The sequence below is a fragment of the Cyrtonyx montezumae genome, unplaced genomic scaffold, assembly GCF_038088225.1.
Source record: "Cyrtonyx montezumae isolate F1298 unplaced genomic scaffold, pur_monq_1.0 scaffold_3, whole genome shotgun sequence".
Taxonomy (NCBI): Eukaryota; Metazoa; Chordata; class Aves; order Galliformes; family Odontophoridae; genus Cyrtonyx; species Cyrtonyx montezumae.
Window position 1 is genome coordinate 29,443,536 of NW_027072034.1, and position 22,112 is coordinate 29,465,647.

General features: G+C 40.6%; 2 protein-coding genes across 2 annotated transcripts; one reads left to right on the forward strand and one right to left on the reverse strand.

Annotated features, from left to right (window-relative positions):
- Positions 1-1,502: 1,502 nt before the first annotated feature.
- Positions 1,503-8,893, forward strand: PROZ (protein Z, vitamin K dependent plasma glycoprotein). The gene is made up of 8 exons (XM_065741026.1): positions 1,503-1,591; positions 3,198-3,361; positions 4,028-4,052; positions 4,863-4,976; positions 5,429-5,560; positions 6,733-6,818; positions 6,894-7,017; positions 7,562-8,893. The coding sequence occupies exons 1-8, from the start codon at positions 1,525-1,527 to the stop codon at positions 8,068-8,070; spliced, it is 1,221 nt and encodes a 406-aa protein (XP_065597098.1). The 5' UTR covers positions 1,503-1,524; the 3' UTR covers positions 8,071-8,893.
- On the reverse strand, positions 8,621-21,804 carry PCID2 (PCI domain containing 2). The gene is made up of 14 exons (XM_065741025.1): positions 21,724-21,804; positions 19,574-19,663; positions 19,002-19,075; positions 18,570-18,635; positions 18,006-18,047; positions 17,518-17,572; positions 15,718-15,821; positions 14,949-15,024; positions 14,686-14,827; positions 13,475-13,575; positions 11,490-11,563; positions 11,194-11,319; positions 10,881-11,004; positions 8,621-9,549 (listed from the first exon to the last, which is right to left on the reverse strand). Exons 1-14 carry the CDS (start codon positions 21,757-21,759, stop codon positions 9,460-9,462), a joined length of 1,200 nt encoding a protein of 399 aa, XP_065597097.1. The 5' UTR covers positions 21,760-21,804; the 3' UTR covers positions 8,621-9,459.
- Positions 21,805-22,112: the final 308 nt, after the last annotated feature.

A 22,112-nucleotide genomic window follows, 5' to 3' on the forward strand; every position in this document is an offset into this window, starting at 1 on the left:
TTCAGATAACAGCAAGAAAACCTTTCTCTTTTCCTGCAGATGGTGAACAACACTGGCTAGCTTCTGTCCAGATGTTTCGCTGAATTACAACTCAATGTAACTGCACTAAGCATTAACCCTTTGGAGAGTATGTTTCCCGTTGGCCAGTTCTTCCCCCTCCCCGTCCCAGGGAGGTGGAGGCAGGAGCAGATTCTGCCATGGGCAACACACATCACCCCTTAGTTCTGAACCACCTCCAGCTTCCACAAACCAACTGCAGTGCCCTCATGCTGCTTGGCAGCAGGACTTCCTCAGGTACAAATGTGGCTGTGAGCCCAGCTGTTAGCTATCTCTATTTGCTTAGTGCAAGGGTAATGTTTTCTGGAGTATCATTGCTGTCCCCTTTCCATAGCTGAGTGTGCATTTCCCGAAAGTGCGTGACAGTGACAGTTACTCACCTGACAGCCAGCCAAGCTGCAGCAAACAGGAGTGACGGACATGCTGATGAACCCTGTCTCCATCTGATCACCATGATGTTTAAGGGAATGGTAAAAGAAATTCCAGTTGCTCTTCCTATAGTAGCACACAAGCAAACAACTGCCTTTCTAAGCCCCTCTCTTTGTGCTATGTTCCTTAACAGTTTGTAAGAATTGTTGTGGTAGTGTCAATATGGAAAATCAAAGTGGGTGCTGCACATGGATTGAGTACACTATGGCACGTACAGATGTTCAAGGCATGTTTTATTTAATAAGAAAACATGAACTTGTGAACTAAGCTCTGCAGAGAATACAGCTTCTGAAGCTGTGTGTTGCTATTATTAACCTAATTAAAATAAATACCTGATACGAACAGGAGTCCTTTAATTGATATAGGCTCACGAAGTGTGAGCAGCTTGTATAAAAAGATGAATACCTGCAGACATATATATGTATGCTGCAAAGCCTTGTACTGACATCAAGTGGTGACACATATGCATGCTGAGAGGAGACAGCCTGGCTCTCCAGCAAACCTGGTTTTTGAAACTAATTCATGTGAGGTTTTATTTGAGTGTTAACTCACGTATGCGCAGATTGGTGCACTCTTTATGTTTCTAACTCAGATTAAAGAGCACTTTCCCCTCTAGGCTGCCCCATACCTGTGCAGCAAAGCACATCCATCCTCTCACTCCATGCCCTGTCACGATAAAGGTTATGTGGAGATGGTGAGCACAGCAACCATGCTGCACAACTGATCCTGGTGTTGTCTCCAAGTTTGTGCCAGTGCTTTGCTATAGCACAAAAAAATGCTCATGGTGTCCACCTCTCCTCATTTTGTGTTACATAAGTGAAGGCCTTCAGCCATTGCACTGAGAGAAGGGGCATCGTTCAACCACCAAACAGGTTTTTTCAGGGTTTCCACATGTTGACTTTGAGGCTGGGCTTTGCCCTGCGAGGTTTTGTTTTCTCTTGAGTAGCTGGACTTTAAACTTCAACATTCCCCATTGAGCCATTTCCCCGAAGAGCTGCAGGAATGCAGGCAAGCCACCATTGATGACAGAGAGTAGCAATGGCAAGATGCTTTTGGACAGTGTTGTTTCTTCTCTCTGCCCTTTTCCTTCAGACAGAGCAGACAGGTATGGCCTTTATTTTGTTGTGGCTTTCATTCTGCTTTGTGCTCCTGTTCTTGTAAACACACCAGTGTTTATGCACCTCCTGTCATGTTTGCCTTGCAGCACAGGCTGACACCACTAACAGCTATCTGTGTTTCAGTACATTTTTGCTGTGTTGATTTTTTTTTCATATATCTAAGTAAAATAGACAGTAGGTTACCGAGGCAATGTAATTTGGTAATACCATCACTGACATAGTAAGGAGAAATTTGTTTTCTGTTCCTAGTTGCTGCTGAAATAAAAGTAAAAGTCTTTTGGACCATGAGATCGAGGAGCACCTTTGGTATAGCTTGCAGAAATTTATGTTTTTTGTATTCATCCTCCATGGTTTGTCCAAATGTGCAGTGGGGTTCCAGAGAACTTTTAGAAATTCAAAGCATGAACATGAAGCTTTATCTTATTTTGTATCACATGCAAGCCTGCTGCATACCTGCAAGCCTTCACAAGCATGACCAAGGAACTCCAGAATATTTTTTGTATTGCTCTTAATTTTTTCAATTTTTTCTAATATTATTGATAATTTCAAACTTTGGGCCCCCAGACAAAGTATAAAATGCGGAACAAACACGCAAATAAACAAAGCCAGTCCCTGCCCCATTGGATTTACCTTCTGAGTACAGGAGGACTGACAAACATGCACTGACACATGTGGCCACGCCTCAGTTAATGCCCCAGCCCTCCCCCTATCACCAGAGTTCAGTTGCAGACATCATTGCAAATAGGAGTTTCAAGGTTTCATCTCTCTCATGTCTTCAGCTTCTCCTCCTCTTTGCTCAAATGAAAAAATACTAAAGTAACTTCTGCATAAAGGATGACATTGCTGGGGGGGTAGCTTTTATCTTTTTTCCGTGAGAGATGTGAGACGCCCTGTATCGATCGGGTCACGCTTGTCAGCAAAAAATCCCAGTGCAGTCAGACTGAAGGCATCAGTTTGGATCCCTCATCACTGCAAATAAATGCAAAACATTTTCACTTCTGCTGAGAGCCCTATGGACCAGATGAGGTTTAACAAGAGCGAGTGTAGAGTCTTGCACCTAGGGAGGAATAACTGCAAGCACCAAACAAGTTGGGGGATGTCCTGCTGGAGAGGAGCTCTGAGGGACCTGGGTGTCCTGGTGGATGACAGGCTGGCCATGAGCCAGCAGTGTGCCCTGGTGGCCTAGAGGGCCAATGGGATCCCGGGGTGCATTACAAAGAGTATGGCCAGCAGGTTGAGGGAGGTGATCCTCCCCCTCTACTCTGCCCTAGTGAGGCCTCATCTGGAGTACTGTGTCCAGTTCTGGGCTCCCCGGTACAAATAAGACAGGGATCTCCTGGAAAGAGTCCAGTGGAGGCTACAAAGATGATAAAGGGCGTGGAACACATCTCCTGTGGGGAAAGGCTGAAAGACCTGGGTCTGTTCAGCCTTGAGAAAAGAAGACTCAGAGGGGATCTGATCCACATCTATAAATATTTAAGGAGCGGGAGGCAAGAAAAAACATAAACTTAAAAAAACCTAAAAAACAGTAAAGTGACATTCTGAAGGATAGCCTAAGTATTAACATTATCATCGTCTCACACAACATTTCAGTGTTTATATCAACTGATGATGCAAATAAATTTATCAAGAGACATCGACGTGCCAACTCCCTACATTTTGAGGAGTTCTTGCAAGGCAGCTTGGAAAGGGAATGCCTAGAAGAGAGATGCACATATGAGGAAGCTAGAGAAGTATTTGAAAATGATGAAATGCTCGTAAGTATTTTGTTTTCTGTTGTGCATGTGGAGAACTATTTTCTTGGTGGCTCTGGTTTGTTTGGTTTGATCTGTTGTTGTTGTTGTTGTTGTCTTTTTACTACAAGTTTCAGCAGCTTGCTTTCACTGTTTGGGTTTTTCTGTGTAAGAACAGCTTCTTTACTTTCAGAGTCCTCTCCTGAAATTGATGTGTCCTGCATCTTGCATTGGGAAAGCACACAAGTAGTATGCCATCCTGACCACACACATAAATACATCCTTTGGGGACCAAGAGTAGCAAAGGGGTTCTGGGATGGAGGGAAGGACTGCACCGATAGTAAGACCTACAGAAAGGGTATCTTTGGGTCGATGGTCATCAGTGCCACTGTACAACAAGACCCCTGCAATGTACAACTGGGTGCTCTGCTCTCTAACACAGGAGTGTGGGCAGAGATGGTGTTTGTAGGGAAAAAGAGAAAACAGCCACAGGACTGGTAGTCCAAGGTCAGGGCAAGCTCAGGGGCAGCAGGCAGATGGAGAGGCATTGGGTGTTCACTCTGGGAACGAGAGGACAGTATAATCTCTCATATAGTGCTTCTGTTTTACAATGTACCTCTGGAAAATGATGTTATTTGAGATCTGAAGTCCAATTTTCCTTTTCCTTTTCTTTTTCTTTTTTTTTTCCAGAAAATGTTTTGGGATAACTACTATGGTAAGCTAGTCTCTTGATTTCTCTCCTCACAGTGGTGTCATGATGTGAACATCATGCTTCAGTCTTATGCTGGTTTTTAGTTTTCAGCAGTTTATTCAACTAAATAAATAAATAAATAAATAAATAAATACATGCTATTTGTTGCATTTCTAGTAAAGCAAGAGGAAAACTGCTGAAGTGAAAGGATTAAAAAAGTCACAGATAGGAAGAAATAGCTAAGAACGCGGAGTGTATGTACGCTGAAGGTGAGCAGATGCTCTCATAGGAAGCAGGCTGTTTTTCTCCCTGGCTATAACCTGGAGGCAGGATTTTTTGCTGCTCATGGCTTCATCTGTCTGCAGTTGCCATTTCCACAGTGTGGCCCTGTGGGTCCAGCATGGGCTGGGGTGGCAGCTGTGGCTCAGGGTAGTGTTAACAGAGAGCAACCAGTGCATAGAGGGGAGAAGGGGTGTATTTTCCATTGTATTCTGAGCATTAGAGTGCGTAAGAGATACCTTTCAAGAAAAGAGCCTCTGGAGCCAACGTGTGGCAATGCTGCCAGCCACCCCCAGGGCACAGGGCCTGGCACATGGCAACTAAATCTCACCCCTCCCTCACCACCACACATCCAAAAAATTTTCTCTTATTCCTTTTTAATAATTTCTTATCCTTTTGTAATCTTAGGTTTAGCTAGTTGATAGGGAGGTGGTCAAAACAGCTGTAGTATTGATTTTCTGTGAGGACGGGACTGCTTTTCCTTGACTCCAGCTTGGTGCTGCTCAGGACTGACCTGACAGAAAATGTCCTTTGCTTCTGGCCATCCTTCCCCAGGTGGCTGGAGATGCTCTTCCAGCCCGTGCCAGCACGGTGGCCTGTGTGAGGACAACATCCGTGGCTACACCTGCACCTGCACCGTGGGCTTCGAGGGGGAGGACTGCGCCTTCGGTGAGGCCTTGCTGCCAGGACACAGACTTGGACCCACTGCAGCGTGGGGTTAACCTAAGTATCCTTACCTATGCTAAGCCACAGTTTGCAATGCTACCCCACTGCGCGGCTAATGGTTATCAGATACTACTACACCAGACCAGATCTTCATGTTCACCTCCACCAGGTTTTGCTGTTTCTCTGCCTGCAAACTAGATCCAGCACTAGATCTTCCTGTTGCTTTGCACTGAAGGTTAAGTGTTGCTCATCCATTGGAAAGCAGCAAGCTGTAGCCTTTTTCTTCCCCACACAACACTTGTCTTTTGAAAAAGCACAGAAGCTCACCCTGGTGCAGCTTCTTAGAGCTTTGCTTAAGTGAGCAGAGAAACCTACAGCACCCTCTCATGGGTTCATCCGCAAGGCCTACTTTGTCTCTTGGTTACTAATGCTTTTTCTCTGTCTGCACCATCCAGCTAAAAATGAATGCCGGCACCAGGGAAAAGAAGGATGTCAGCACTTCTGCTACCCAGGAAGTAAATCCTACCATTGCTCCTGTGCTGATGGCTATGAGCTCGGGAAGGACAAAAAACAATGCATTCCGCTAGGTAGGTATGAGTGTGGAAGTTGGAGAGGACCCAGGCTTTGTGCTTGGGTGGGCAGAAATATTACTGACCTCTCAAACTGGGCAGAGAAAAAGGAGGAATCTCAGGACTACCACCAAAGATGTGTGAGCAGTGGTAAAAGCAGCAACATTTGATCTGAACTTTTAAACGATTTTGCAGAGCACTTGTATCACTCTACACATTACTCGGTGTTACAAGTTTTCCACTCTTTTCTGCATTTTTTTAACCTCAGTACAGAGTAACTGATTTCCTGCCTGTTTGGGAACCAGGTTTAGTTTATTAGAATCAGGTATGTGGCGCTATGATAAATGAAGAGCAGAACTTGCTGCTGTGTTAGTTCAAAGTGTAGCTCTCTCCGTTGTTTCATTCAATCTAGGTACCTCAGTCTCATCCTGTTATATGCAAGGTCTGCTAAAATCACAGTAGTATGCTTAGTCCCAGTCTATACTAGCAAGTATGAGGGACAAATATGATCTGTAGTCATGTCTTTTGATAAAGATTTATTGTCCACACCAAGCGCTCAATTCAGGTGGGTTTTACTTTAGACTAGCTCTAGTTTGGTAATGAGGGCACCATTAGCTGTAAGAGAACATTAAGTGTGGTTACAGAGGCTTACTTCTGATTTGACTTCGCCTGAACAGAATCCAGTTTGGGTGATCCAAGACCAGGACGCAAGGTGGCAGAAAATGTGGTGAATGCAAATTAACTGAGAGATCCACTTGAAATCCAGGCTCCCACTCTGAACCAGAACACAAAGTCATGCACATCCCCTTGTAGTTATAATTTCGGCAAGGAGGGCCCAGAATTACCCCACCCAGATTAGGCCACAGCTGTGAGGTGTTTGGTGCAATTCAGATACAGGATACGAAGATGAGGAAGCAATATGTGATGACAGTTGGCTGGAAAGGAAGCTCAGTTCCTAAGTCACGGGCAGTGAAATCTGGTCACCACAAGCCTAACACAATGACCAAATTGTACAGTGTCACTGCTGAACTACCAAGCAACAGAAAGTTAATTATTCTGAGTTTCACCAGCTGAGAAATTGTCCTTTTCCCAAGCCCTACAGTGTATAAGGAATGAATAACACTTGCAGGTAGTTTTTGTCTTGAAATGTTACAGCATGAGGTTTTTGGTTGTTTTCTTTTGTTTGCTAGATCAATGTGCATGTGGCAGACTTCAAGACAGTGATAATCTGATAAGCGAAACCCTGAAGGAGCATGACAAGCAATTTCCTTGGCAGGTATATCTAGCAGTTCATGAAGCCTATTACTCAACTTCCTGCGGATTATTTATCTTCTTTTTTGCACTTTCTTAGGTCCTGCTGCTAAACTCAGAAGGGAAAGGTTTCTGTGGAGGAGTGCTGCTAAAAAGTAATTTTGTACTGACCACAGCAGAGTGCGCTCTTCTGCACAACCATTTTAAAATCAGGGTCGGTGCTGGTAGGTGACCAAACATTTTCTTTTGTTGTAGCACTTTGCAGCGTGGATAAGCTTCTTTTAAAAACAGCTTCCTAATCTTTCTGCTGCTTGCTGAAATTTCCCCAAACCATAGTTTTAGGACACAAACGTTAAGCACCTCAGTTAAGTATCAAGATAGAACTGTGGCTGTGCTATGCCTCTCTCTATGAGCCAAGGAGAGAGACAAGTACCTCACACAGGCAACTCAGAGGGGCTGACTCAGCACCTAAGATAAGCTAAACCAGGTTCATTTAAAGTTCACTTGCTCTGTAGCCCCAAGGAAAGAAAGGAAAATTCATTTCTGTTGGGTATTTGTCCCTCCCCTCTGGATTATGCATGCATCTACACAAGATTGAAAGGCTGCCAAGCTGTCACTATCTTTAACAAATCTGTTTCAAGAAAGAGCATCCTTCTCCAGCATACATACTCCTCAGCACAACTAGGTAGCTGTTAACCAATGTGCATGCAGTTTTCAAGACTCAGAGAATTTATTCCTAAGAGCAGTGAACATGTCATTGTTTCACAGGGCATAACAGAACAAGCGGAGCTGAGATCATGCAAGTTCACAAGAAACACATACACATCCGGTATGATGAAGACACTGGGGAGAATGACATTGCACTGCTACAACTCCAAGAGCACATTGAGTGCAGTAACCACCAGCTTCCTGTATGCATCCCTGAAAGAGACTTTGCTGAACACATTTTGATTCCAAAATTGGCTGGGACAGTCACTGGCTGGAAAACAGAAGGTGGTGAATTTCAAGGCAACGAGTTGCAGGTTTCTTATCTTCCCACTGAGGACTGTGAGCAAATACTCAACATAAGCCTCACAAACAGGCAGTTTTGTGGACACAGCCAGGAGAACATTGACAAACAGCTAGCTGGAGGGAGCTTTGTAGCCACTGTGTATAAGGGCACGTGGTTCCTGACTGGTATACTGGGACCTTGGCCGCTAGAAGATGCTGACAAGAAAACATTTTTATTTACCAACACTGCTAGGTACATGATATGGTTTAAACAAAAAATGAAGTAAGACACAAACACAACCAATCCTCCAGCATCAAACCCCTACCACTCACTGCAAGGAAACATGAAAGCAGCCAGTAGAGCCATCTGACTCTATCACCACTCACAGCAGTGCAAGTTGCAATGATGATACCTATTTAACTCCAGTTCATACAGAAAAGCCCATTTGTCTTTCCTTCCTTTGTTGACACGCAGTACTGTAACAGCCATGACAAGGAAAACCTAGCTGCTTTACTAATAAACAGTCTGAACTTTAAGTACACTAAACTGTTTGCTCTAAAATTCAAAAAGTATTGATGCTTTTATAATCTTTTAAATGTTGCTAGAAGAAAACAAATCTTTTTAATACTTGTTAAGTTCAGGAAACCCACACTCTTGTTTCAGCATTTGTACAAGTGAAGCTTATAAAGACAAGGGACACTCCAAGCATTTAAATGTGTATGTTGATAAAAGATCCGATTCTCTCATCACACTGAAAACTTTTCCTGGTAGCTGTGTTTTGCCTTAGGAATTATGTCTACTTCAGTCAGTGAGTAAAATAAAATCAGACTGTCAAAGAGGGGGGAAAATGCTTTCTTTTCTTTTTAAAAACAAACAAAACAAAGAAACAAAACCCCGGAACTATCTCCTCGTAACCCACAGGTACACATACCCTTCCTCCTTTCTACTTCCAAAAAAGAGAAAAAGCAGAACAAACACACAGCAGAAGGAACACATAAAGTACTGGACCCCAGTGGTGGTCTTTTCCCCGGAAGCAGAATAAAATAGAATATGGGCACTCTTTTGTTCATCACAACAATTTTTAAACAAAAAGTTAAAGGAATTAAAAACAAACAAACAACAAACCTATCCCTGAGTACCTACAGGCAAATATCCCACATGTACTTGAATTTCTATGTATTACTGATATAGAAAAGCTTTTAGTGACAAGAGTGACTTCTCTTGATCTTGAAGAAGGCTTGAAGAGCATAAGTGAGGCAAGATCATTGAAGAGATTTAGAAAATGAGAATCATACATGAAAATATTATTTCCACTCTGAAAAACGGATTACCACATGTAATCTGTTTATTTTCCAAAGGATAAATGTAGAAATAGTAACACAAAGTACTCTGTAAAAGCTTTTAAGTACTTTGAAAGATCTTTGGAATGCTTTGCTTTTATTTCCTCAGGAGATACTTTTAATGATCTAGAAAACCTTCAGAGACAACTACTGAAAAGTAGTTCATGCACTTTGTTACACTGGCAGCCTTGGTCATTCTGGGAAAGGAGCCACAAACAGTTCCTGGTATTCTAGCCCTGGATATGAACCAGGTATTTATAATGTTCTCTGTATGATGAGGAGCCTCTCCACTGGGCAAGTTGCATATCTGTACTTGCATGGGTAAGACACAATACTCAACACACCGTTGACAGAGGAGGAAATGGGTTCTGCTTACTGACCACAAGCTTTTGATGCTGATGAGATATATAGCCTTTAATATGACCCTGTCAGGAGAAGAAAATACAGTGTTAGCACTGGAAGCTGGTTACACCTCAGCTGTCACTAGACTGAATCAAAGCTGTGTGTACATACTCAATCACCACTGCACTAAGTATTTGTAAGGACCCAGTTTATGTAAATGGGTCACTTCACACAGCAAGCAGAAAGTTGGTACCATATCCATGCTTGCTCTTGGTCTGCCTGCTGCCAGGGTCCCCTACTGGTTTGCTCACATTTCCTTGAAGAGATAGAGCTCTGGAGAAGTTTTTAAATTTACTCTTGTTCATTTTAAAATTGGGATTTTAATTAATTACTATTTCAAGTTAAATTCTTCCTTTTCAGACATGCAGGGTTGTAGCACTGAAAGAGACCTTCCAGTCACCTTACCCCAGCCTCTGTTACCTCTAAGCAGGTACCAAATAACATGTTCCAGAAACAAAGAATCCTAGAATGGCTTTGGTTGGTTAAGGCCTTAAAGATCAACTAGTTCCAGCCTCCGCCTGTGGGCAGGGCTGCCATTACTCAATCACACACTAGAACAGGCTGACCAGGATCCCATCCAACCCAGATTTGAACACCTCTAGGAATGGGGCTGCCACTGCTTCTGTGCAGCCTGCTCCAGCACCCCATCACCCTCTCAGTGAAAGATTTCCCAGTGACACAAAATCTAAATCTCTCCAAGTTTAAAAGCATTCTCCCTTGTCCTGTCACTATCAGATTGTGCAAAAAGTTGATTTATCTCCCTTATTAGTTCCCTTTAAGTATTGGAAGGCTGCTATCAGATCTTTCCTGAGCCTTTTCTTCTCCAGGAGAAGAAGTTCAGTTTCTTGCTGACACTGAAATGCTGCTCCAATACTCCTGATTCATTAAGAAACTATTATCTTCAAGCTTGTACCTGTTCATGAGTAGTTAAGACCCATTTAGAGGAAAAGACAAAACAAGAAACAAGGAAACATCGTTCTTCTGATGTTGGAATGTCAACAGTCTCCTACTTCAAATCCAGAAAAACAAACCCCTTCCTGGTGCTAGATATACCTTTTGCATTTTGAAACAAATACACTATTTAGAAAAACAAATACACAATTGAGAAAAGTCAGTGTTGAATTTGTAATGCATATTCAACTGCAATTTTAACTGATTCCTGCAAAAGTAGGAACTAGAGGAACTTCTCAGGGCAAATGGAAACACCTACACACCAGGGACAAATGAATCAACTTTTACACATGAGAAAAAGTGGGATTACTGATATATTATTCCAACAAACTTCTAACCTCTGCCCAATGCTTTTTACTGTCTGGAGTCTGGAAGGACTGAAAAACAAGTAGGAGGAACATACCATGTATATAAGGTTAGCTAAAATGCACTGGACTTCATCAATGTCAACATCATCTACTTGCATGAATTTCAGGGCAAACAGAAAGGCATCTAGGGACAGCTGATGTGTTTTGAGTAGTAAATATCTGCAAGAAACAACAGAAAATCTGTTACTGAGAAACAAACACTTAAAACTCTGGCTCATAGTAAAATAGACATTCTACTATAGATCCACTTTAACAAGAATTCTGGAATCCTGGAGACAGTTAAAGAATGTATACATCAGTCCTAGGTGAAACCATATTAAGTCTGCTTTCAGCAAAACATATGCTTACACTTTCTTAAAGAGATTTCTGTATGTGATGATTTTCAGCTTCTCAAGGATAAGAAAGATTCCACATCGAATGAAGAAGGTCTCGTGTTTGGTCAGAGCTTCGTTCAGTAGGAGAAGGTTGCCTTCACTAGAAGGATGGAAGAAACGAACACATAAGAAGGTCTCACTCTATCAAGAAATGAAACCACATAACTTAGTAGGAATATCCTTCCCCAGCCTTCCTCAATCGTTCCAAATAAACACACTTTAGTTAAAGCTTTTTGAACTACCACACAATGTAACACAGTAATTGCGTACCTCACAGCCTTTGTTACTTCAGCAAACTGCATAAGGTCGTACTTTTTTAAGAGCTGAACAGTTGGCATATGGCCCTGAAAAATAAATGGTTTCCAAGTTTTCCAGGATAAAGTCAAGTTCATTTTAAATATCATCTATAAAAGCATTTTTCAGAGAAACAGACAAACGTTTGACTACTTTCTTTTTTGTTTTGCTACAGAACAAAAGTTAAATGAAAGTATTTGTAAGACCTTGCCCTGACAGACTTCCTGCAACTCAAGTCACAGTAACTATTTATCATGATGTCTCTGAGTGTTAGCAAACACCAAGATCATGTGACACGAGGCTTAGGCAAGTTCAAATTTTGTGTTGCAGTTTTGTGATCTATCTGCAAGCAAAAGAACTGTGGGAATCCCAGGCATTACTAGTAACACAAGCAGTGCTTCAGCACTGTCATGTGCTAGCTCAGTCTACCAGATTCTTTCTTCACTGTGCCTCTGTATGGCCATTAAAAGGTCAGAGAAAGAAAAGAAAGTTTTTAAATTTAAATTTAAAGAAACAAATTGAATTCTCATTGTTAGATCAGGTAAGACTGAATCAGGAACACTATCAGAAAGAAACTGTGTTTTGCTTTTCCCCTTTCCAGAGCACAGATCGGATTGCATACCGACTTGGTCAGAATTTAAATTTAGTTACCATCACACTGTGTTGTTTCTAATTCCTTTCCTGGCTGAAGGATTAGCTGAGAGCAGAACTCGACTGCGTGTTTACTGAGAGCCACTAGGAATGAAAAAAAACCCAAAAAACAAATACCCAAGCTATTTTTGTGGTTCTAAGGTTAGTGGTAACATTTGGATTATGATTTTAAAAAGCAACTGGAAAAACAATGACCTTTATATAGATTCTTTAGTGCCCCTTGAACTGTTCCAGAAAAGCTATCATAATCTTAGGCACTAAAAGGATCCACCTTTTATTAAGGAAGGCTGTTTGTTAGTTTCCTTTTATTAGCCCTACCACTGTCTGATCTGAAAATAACCACTAAGAAAGACAATGAACAAAAATGAAAAACAGAAGCCAATTATCGTACCCACCATGCTTCCCCTTTACACGTAATTTCTGTCATCAAAAGATAACTGCAAAATAAATGAACTGATCCTGAAAAGGGAGCACAAACTGGAAGGAGTAAATAGTCATGATTCATTTAGCTGGGGCAAATGTGGAAGATGGGAACTCTCAGAATTGGATGATAAAAACATTCTCCATGAGAAATTCGGTAACAGGGAATGGGAAACACTCTAAAATCTAGTTCTAGGTCCCTCAGTTACACTGAATTAACTGTTTGTACAACCCCATTAAATCAAGGAACAGACACAGCACACAGGAAGGACAGGAACAAGAAGCAGAGATAATTCTTTCAACAAAAAGAAAGATAAACTGAACAAAGTTCTGAACCAGTTGACATGCCTTGAATTGGTAAATAAAGCACAAAGTGCAATACAAAAAAACAAAGACAGGAGTCCTTTCTTGCCTGGGGTAAACCCACCACAACAATCTCCAACCATTTAATTGCACATCCTCATTCCCTTTGCCAGGCAAAAGAAATACTGAGTTGTACTAGCAAATCCAGACATTCCCTGCATGCCTGTTATGCACAGTTATCATCATGCAAGCATTCAAGTACATGACAAGTTAACTTTGAGCTCTCTAGAGAAGCACTTATTTCTCTTATAGCATTAACCTCAGGTTCCACCTGTTGAGGGGGGAGGAAGGCAGGGGGGTGGAAAAGCAGATTTTCTTCCTCCGTTCCTGCTTTACTGTAAATAACAATTCAGCATTTTCTGTCCTTATCTGTACAACATCTGTATGTGCTGGTGCTTATGGAAGTCAGGCACAAATAACCCCTGCCATACCAATAAGGGAAAAGAAAGAAAATTAAGAACTGTGCTGAGTTTCAGTCTGCTTATCTGCCTCCTGAAAAATGATTTGCAAGAATAACATCTACTCACCAGCAACATTTTGACTGGCAGTAGGTAGATCAAAATCATTCTTTTGTTTTTCTGGCTTGAACGGTGACAGTGCTCAAAAGCAAATGACAGATACTCTTCAGCTGCAGACACAAATAAAAGGAGTGATAGTAAATAGTCAAGAACTAAAACTGATTAAAACTATAATTCAAATTCTGTGCTCAATGTTCTTTACTAGCTTGACCCTATGAGATTTGAAATGATATCAAAAAGAACCACACAGATCAAAATACATTAAAAAACACATTGTAAGAATTACTGGTGAATCACACAAACAACAAAATATTATAAGAAAAATAAGTTCTCTTTTGGATAGGAAAAGTAAGCCTTTCAATATCTAGATGCCAGATCTAACAGTTACAAACAACATGGCAATGTTCAGCTCAAGTTAACAACTTCTTTTTTTTAATACTACAGGAGAGGAAAATTTCAAGCACTGGTGAAACAGAACAGGTATTTTCTAAACACACAAATTAGGCTCTTCTGGGGGATGTAAGCTGCATGTGATACACACATCTGTTAAGCTGCAGAAATATGTCAGTGATATCACACAGCATTTACAGTTTGAAAACTTTTCCATCACTCTTAGGAAAAAAAAAATATATATAGGCCTGACAGTCAGAAGATGCTTCTTAAGAGTCACAACACTGGCTCTCTAATAACCTTTTTTTCCCTTTGAAGAAATGAGCCTCTGTCCAAATAGCCTACATTTATAATTAAAGATTTATGTCTCAGTTCTAAAAACATCCATAGTAGTGAATGACAGATCTAAAAAACATGGTCTCCAAAAATCAGTGCACTGAGAACCTAATTTCACAGCACAGTTTGCTGAAGATATCCTACATATTATGAAGTAAGTTTAATAAGAGGACAAGTCAGCTGCAGAGCCTCCTTTGCGAAACCTTTATCAAACCTATTGCATTGGATGCTAGTGCAGGGAATAACCACTCCAATATGCATGCACACAATGCATTAGAGTACAGGGAACTTTACAGAAATAAGTATTTTAAAGCTGGCATATACCAGAAATAGAAGTGTCATGTGATCTCGTCTCCAACCTTGACAGGCATGACTATCCTTTGATCAGCATGAATACAAGTGAATCTTCTGCACACATTTGGAGTCACACACATGTAAGACAGAGTTCAGACTAAGCAGCAAGAGTTTAAATGTGTCCTACTGGCACAGAGTACCTTGCTTAAAGTCGCTGTCAAACATGGCTTTGCGTCCCACGTAGTATCTGTATGTAACTCGCTGTGCCATACTATATTCATCCTTCAGGTTTGAACTGTCAATTGCTCTAATTAATGGTTTACACAGATGGAGCTTATTGATCTGTTAAATAAAATTAATTGTGTTTTATTTGTAGAGTACAAGTATGCAACATCATGTAAAAAAAAGGTAAGTTTGACTTAGAGAATGAAATACAAAACAGCTTACCAGACTGAAGCCCTACCTTAAAATAGATTTTGAACAGCTGATTCACGAGAAACAACATGCCCCACTTTTTGGAATCTTCAATGCCTGCTCGACTGTCGTAAGAATAGAAATAAAAAAGCAAAACAAACTTCTAGTACTGAACACTGTAGTAAAATAGTTACTTTTTTATAGTAAATTCCATCCCTGGATAAGTATTTCATGGATGTTTTTTAGGATAGAAATATGCGCCTGAAAGGAAAAGCCAGCTCCTTGCCTTAAAACCCATACCAGCACTGTCTAAACAAAACGTCCTCCAATCTCAAATTTTCAACAGCTCTGCTGCATTTCTTCTCATCACAACAAAAGGTATCATGCAGAACATTATTTACCTGCAGCAGGATCCTCACTCCAGCCTGCACAACCAGCATAGCAGTTGCTAGCAATACTCAAGGTGAAAGAAAGTTGGGGGATAAAAGTATTTTCTCCACCTGGGAAGCATTAAAATTGCTAAGACAGTAAACCAGAGCCACCTATCCCCAGTCTAACAACACTGAAGTAAACTTCACAGTTGAAGAGTGTACAAAAGTGTGAATAATATTCCCTGACAGGGTCAAGTCTCTCCCAACATCACCTCTTAGAAAGGTTAATCCTGAAAGGTGGCCTCTCCAGCTGCAGCTGATAGTCAAGACAGACTATAAATGAGAGGAAATAAGCCTCAGAAATGTTTGTTCTTATCCAGATACAGTCTTACTAAGTAGAAAAAACTTACATAGGCATGCAAGTCTTACAGAGCATCTTTCACTTACGTGTCACTGGCACAGACTCGAAAACAGCTCATCAGCAGTTCTGCTGCTTTTTCTAGCATGTCGCCAACTTTGCTTTTCCCCTTCTTCACCAGCTGTTGATCTGCCTATCATTATACAGCAAGAAACAGCACAAAATTCTACATTCTGATTCACTTGGTTGTAAACAATTTCGTTCCTCAATACTACATTTTAACAATACATTCGACATGCCTACTATTGCCTAAATCATGAGAGCAATCACCCTGACAGAAGGTCTGAAAACAAAACACTTGGAGAAGTTCCTGAAAACTCTGTACCGAACTTAATGCACAGCAGGGCTAGTCAGAACTTTGAAAATAGCACTGGCCTTCAGCAACACTAAGCAGCTCTGAGAAGCATAAGTTCAGGATCATCTTATAGTTGAGTTAGAGGATTAAAACTCGCAGTCAAGTTACCAAAGAACAAGACTTGAGCTAAAATAATATCTTTTAAACAAGAACAACAAGTATTAATTCCTCAGTTACAGAATGTGAGCTTTACAATTTATAATTAAGCTTCTTTTCAAAACTTCAAGGACTAGATTTTGTCTCTAAACCATACCCAACACTTTCTGGTAGTAATGCACACTGCTAGGACCTGAGATTTTCAAGAGAAAGGAACACATATGCTACAAAGCAAGTGAAAATTAGTTGGTAATAGAATTTATATAAAGTGGGAAAGAGCCGTGCACTAGTTAACACAAATAAAACAACAAAGAAGAGGGGAAGAAAAAGAAACAAAAACAGTGAGTAGATATTTGCTATGTGCTTCCTTCAAAGTTTTACTCTAATGCATGCTTTCTCATTAGCTGAAAATGTAAGGACAAGAAACAGAAATGCAACTGTTGCTGTAGAAGTCTTCTCTGCACCCACATCTTTTAAACACAGGGGCATTAGAAGATAGCATTCTAACCCTTCCAGCATAACTGACCCTATTTTTCCTTTTCTTGTGCATCTGAAATCTACAAACTTGCTTCATTCATACTGAGAACTAAGACTTACAAACCAGGCACACAAACACACACAAAGCCTTCTCCGTGCAAGAATGGAAAGCATGCTGTTTTGTGGATTCCTAGGCACAAGAAGTGTCAAGTGGACAGCCACTGTAAATACTGGATACTGACAAACCCTTCTCTAGTATGAACTCTTAACTTCACCTCTTCAGGTCAAGTGACCAGGAGCAAACTCATGACCTTAGATCAAGAATTTCTCTGTAGATGCAAACTACTCCAATTCACTACCCTGAGGAAAAATTATTTAAGTTTGTTGGTTTTTTGGCTTCGGAGTTGTTTTTCTTTTGCTTGTCAGGAGCTGAAGACTCAGCATGGGCTCCAATGAGCATCAAAAGCAACATACACAAAGGGAAGAGGGAAACAAGGCAGCAACTTCACTCGTTAAAATGTGGTGAGCAGTTAGATAAGCGTAGTAGTCCTGCGTAACCCTAGCCCTTCGAAGACTCCGGTTGCAAGAATAACACATGGAAATCATGAGCTGTGTCATCACACTCTTCTATGAAAGTACTTTATCACTTCATGTGCTCTAAACTGCAAGTTGGATGCAGGTGCCCAGAAACTCTGCCATTCAATGGCAAATGGGAGACAGGCAGACTCAACAACCTTATTCTTCAATAGAATAACAAGTATAGAACAAGTATAGTGCAAGAGTAAAATCTTAAACAAAAAAACTGAACACAAGCGAAATTAGGCTTTGTAATTGAGTCTCAAACATTTCCAACAACACAGAAACTTTCAACAGGTTAAAGTTCTGAGGTTGTTTTACTTACATTATTAGCAAAAATTCGAAGATCAAGGGCTACAGCATACATAATAGGTAAAGCCCTGGAAAAGTTAGACATAGTATAAATTATATGTGCAAATCATCCAGTAAGACACTTTTTTTCATCCTAGTTGGCCATAAAACTGGAACAATATACAGGAGCTTTTAAATGAAAGATCAATCTTTTTACAAGCAGTTGTCAAGAACTCAGCATCTCATAATTCCTACACAAAAGGAATTAATTTAGACAACTTTTTTTTTTATTACTGTGGCTTTAAAGGCTTAAAAAAAGAAAACAACACAAAAGCTATCTCACCTTCAACAAATCCTGCATATATTTGTTTACAGACTTTCTGTGTAATTAGACTTAGATGTATATACAGTTTTCACAGTTGTGGATCTAAAAACTCCAACAGGCAGCAAAAAATATGGCTACTATATTATACTAATGAAAGATAAGAGCCTAGTTTTTAAGCTAGACTATGATATACTCACCAGTTTTCTTCTTTATGTGCCTGAAATGCTCGCAGGAAAGACATACTGCGTTTAGGAAAACTTAAAATACTCTGAAATGTAGCACAGGCTAAAAAAACAGACGAGTTGTGTGGTACTATAAATTATGTGCTACATGAAAGAGCAGAAATCAACAAAGCAAGTAAATGAGGAGAGGATACAAAGACCCACAAACACAGCCACACTCTCTTGGTACTGTGGTAGCAACGAGAAACACTGTTCACTTAGAGAAATAAACCTGCTGGTTTATCTAAGTATCTTCTTTCTTCCAAGTAGAAACTGGAACATAGATTAAACATTTTAGGTTCTCCAGGTCTCTGTGGGTAATTCATTTTCTGTTTCTAAGGCAAGAGACAGGTTCCCTCTTAGTCCCACAGAAAGTTGAAAAGAAAAGAGCATACCTGGATTTCCTTAAGAATCTTCATGGCTGAAATATATTTCGAAATGGACCAAAGCATGTTCAATTTTGAAAGGGAGAAAGAGCTTACTCTACAGAAAAACCTAGTCAATCTGTAAACAACATAGAACATATGTGGAAAAGGATATTGAACGATAACTGTTTGGCATTTGTATGCTTCTATAAAGTCATGGTTTCCAACGGCATAAGTACACCTGTCAAAGAAAAGGTGTGTTAGTGCAGCCAAAAATATCACATGTAAGAAAAATAATTCTTTTGCCTTTCAACAGGTACAGACTTTACAGACTGTTAAAGATGCAGTAAATAAAATAGGAAGCACTGAAACCAAAGCTTTGTCAATTGCCATATACAGATGTCTTACAGGTACACAAAAAAAACTTTATGTGGATAAAAAGAGAAGACCTTCATTTCCTATAGCCCTAGTACTATTTATAAGAGTAACTAATAGCAATTTTTCAGACACAATCACTTTAAAGTAACTAAGTGAACTTAGGGATACGCTTCCCCATCCCTGCTGGATGTCTTATAACTGCCTTGCCTATTCCTAAGCTCATCCTTACCTTAAGTGGGCTGCAAACATTTCATCATATGGTGGTTCCAAAACTTGTTGACACTTTTCCTCTGGAGATGGAAGCTAAGGATAGAATAAATCAATTACAGAAATATCCACTGCATCAGAAGCATCATACAGGTATTCTATCTTGGCAGTCTTACACACACGTGCCTTTGCTATCTATCAGAACGATAATCATACTAATAATCAGATGTAGCATAAGTAGTGTGCATTCTGTGTATGCAGACAGAACAGAGCCAGCCTTACATAAAAGCACCTGCAATGCATACAGACCTTAACTAGCCAAAGTTTTGCTCTCCATATTCACAGTAATATAAACCTGGAAATAGGGAACCTTCAAAATCTTATCCAGAAAAGATGGAAACCACAAAGCCACCCAATAAACAATTGTAAATACAAGATATTCTCGTAAAAAGAAAGAGGAATCAAACTCAGAAGAGGATCCTGCAGGATTCTGAGGCTTATCCCCAGAAGACAGGAATGCTCATGTATAGCTAGGAAAAATGAACGCAGAACAAAATATCAAAAACAGATTCTTCCAGAGTAAAAGGTTCTTACCTGAAGCCTTGGGTTTGCCACATGGGGATGTTTAAATGATACCAATTCTGCACAAAACTGTCCATCTCTGCTGTCTATAGCTTCTTGTACCTACCCCACAAAACAGGCACATTATACAATGAAATCCAGGTAAAAACATAAAACATATTTATAGTGCTCATCCATGTCAATATCTTTTCAAACATGAGCTTGAAAGGTTTAAAACTAAATGAATCAACACTGTACTGTCAATACATCTGTTTTTCAAAAATGGAGAGGATGTGGTTTTACCACAATACCAGGTTACCAGGTTTCTGGAAGCATTTTTTAAATCCCAGTTGGACTTACAGGCAGCAAATATATATGGGAAGGCATAAGCAATCTCTAAGCACTCCCATTTGTGATGCCACAGATGGAATTAGAATGTCATGAATCACAACTCGCAAATGTATTTCATTTGAACTTACTATTTAACATGAAAAACTAAATGCAAAACACAAAATTAACTTCACTTTCCTTGAAAAAAATAATCTCTGGAAGAACTTCAGCAGGTGTTGGATTTTGATTTAGTTTTTCCTGCTTTAACTGACTTGACTGATCATTATTGAAGCGAGCAGGATGGTAACAAAGACAGAAGTGGGATGGTTCAGAAAGAAGCAGCAAGAGCATCACATTAAAAACTCAGGGCTGAGGGTTCAGCAGAGCTGATATCCTTGTCTCCCTGCCATGTCATAAACCATAGGTGTCCAACCTTTGGGCTTGCCTGCATCACATTGAGAGAAAAGGAATTGTTCTGGGCCACAGGTTGCTCCAAAAGTAATGCCTCCTGATACGCTGAGCACAGTAACACTGTTTAATTGAGCAAATTCACAGCTACATAACACTATTTTTCAACATAATCACCACCACTACCTATGCATTTTTGCCAGTGATGAACAAAACCCCCTCATGCCGCTCTTGTAAAAAGCTGCACCAGTGGAAGTGACCCACTGTCACTGTTGCTACTACTGAAACGCATCACCCACCACCTCACTGTGCTCACATCCACAGGTTGTTCTCCATAGATGTTCAGTAAGTGTTAATGAATCCCAATGGGTACCTTTATTTATTTTATTTTTTTTCACACAGAGGAATTTAATTACACATTCATACACACTTCCATACCAGACACCAGTGTATCAGAATGCCCCTCTGCTTTCATCTGTCACACGGCAGCAATATGTAACAGAATATTGTTGGGAAGGTTCAAGCTTTATTGCTATACCACCAACAACTACGTCTAATGTTGTGGGCCAACATCATAAAATAGGAAACATTACTTTTGGAGCAGCCCTCATTAAATATATAATATAGTTAATGTATGTAAAGTAAAAAACATTTTTCTTTTTTGTGAAGCTAATGCATCAGTCAGGTTTGATGGAAGTGGCTGGCATTCTCAGCAAGTTCTTAAGGTGTTTGTCTGAGATTTTGGATGAAATCTTATTTGCTTCATCCTTGAGAACAGTTATTCACAAATGTATGTACTCCCAAAGAGCAATGACATGAATAAGGTGTGACTGTGAAGTGAGGGATATCTCTCTCCACTAAGAGAGGGCTTATGGAAGTCCAGTAGAGAGACACCATCAGATTTCTGAGTTGAACAAATGATTGCAACCCTATACCTCCCACTTGAAAACCTGCAGATAAAGCATTTACCTTGCCTGAAAACAGAATCACAAACATATAAAGATATTGCTAACTTTTTTGCAATCACGAAACCTGTTTTCAAATGCTTTTATCACAATGGAAAGGACAGCATGTTTTTTGCTGTTCACAGGACTGCATTTAGTTAATGCCTCAAAATCCATAAGCTTATTATAGTTAGCACTGCATGCACCCTCTCTGTGCCCTGGACTGAGACCAGATTGGGTTAACAGCACATAGGGCTAGTCTGCTTGGTGGACCACAGCTGCTGCTAGAATCCTACTTACAGTTCACTACACATTTTATCTGTAACCATCATACACCCCAGAAATTCCTTGAATACATCCTTTCACATAGCTAGCATACTTACTACAGAGTTTACTTACGACGTCCCAAATTTAAAGTCGATTTCTTTTCTATCCCTAGCAACGGAAGATAAATCCACATATTCTTACTGCTCATCGGTACGAAAATAAAAGCTCACTTACTTGCTGCAAGTACTGATTTATGGTGATGTGTGCCATTGGAACAGAAGGGGGAAGACTCCTAAATAAATCACGTCCTGCATAAGAACGGGAATCTTAGTGAAGGGAAGGCGACGGCACCCCAGAGACACCTCCCCGCGCTCAGGAAGGACGGGGACGTCCCCCTTTCTCGCCGCGCTCCTACTCCAACCTCCCGCACAACCCCAGACCCCGGCACAGACCAACCTTCCAGCCATGGCGCGACGCAAAGCGGCACTTCCGGCAGCCGCCGAGACACTTCCGGTAGTCAAGGGGATACTTCCGGCGCGAGAACACCACCACGTGACACCCCGCATCTAACTGCAGCGACGACAACGCCTCTCGTCTTCCCCAGAGCAGCTTGGGGGAGTGGC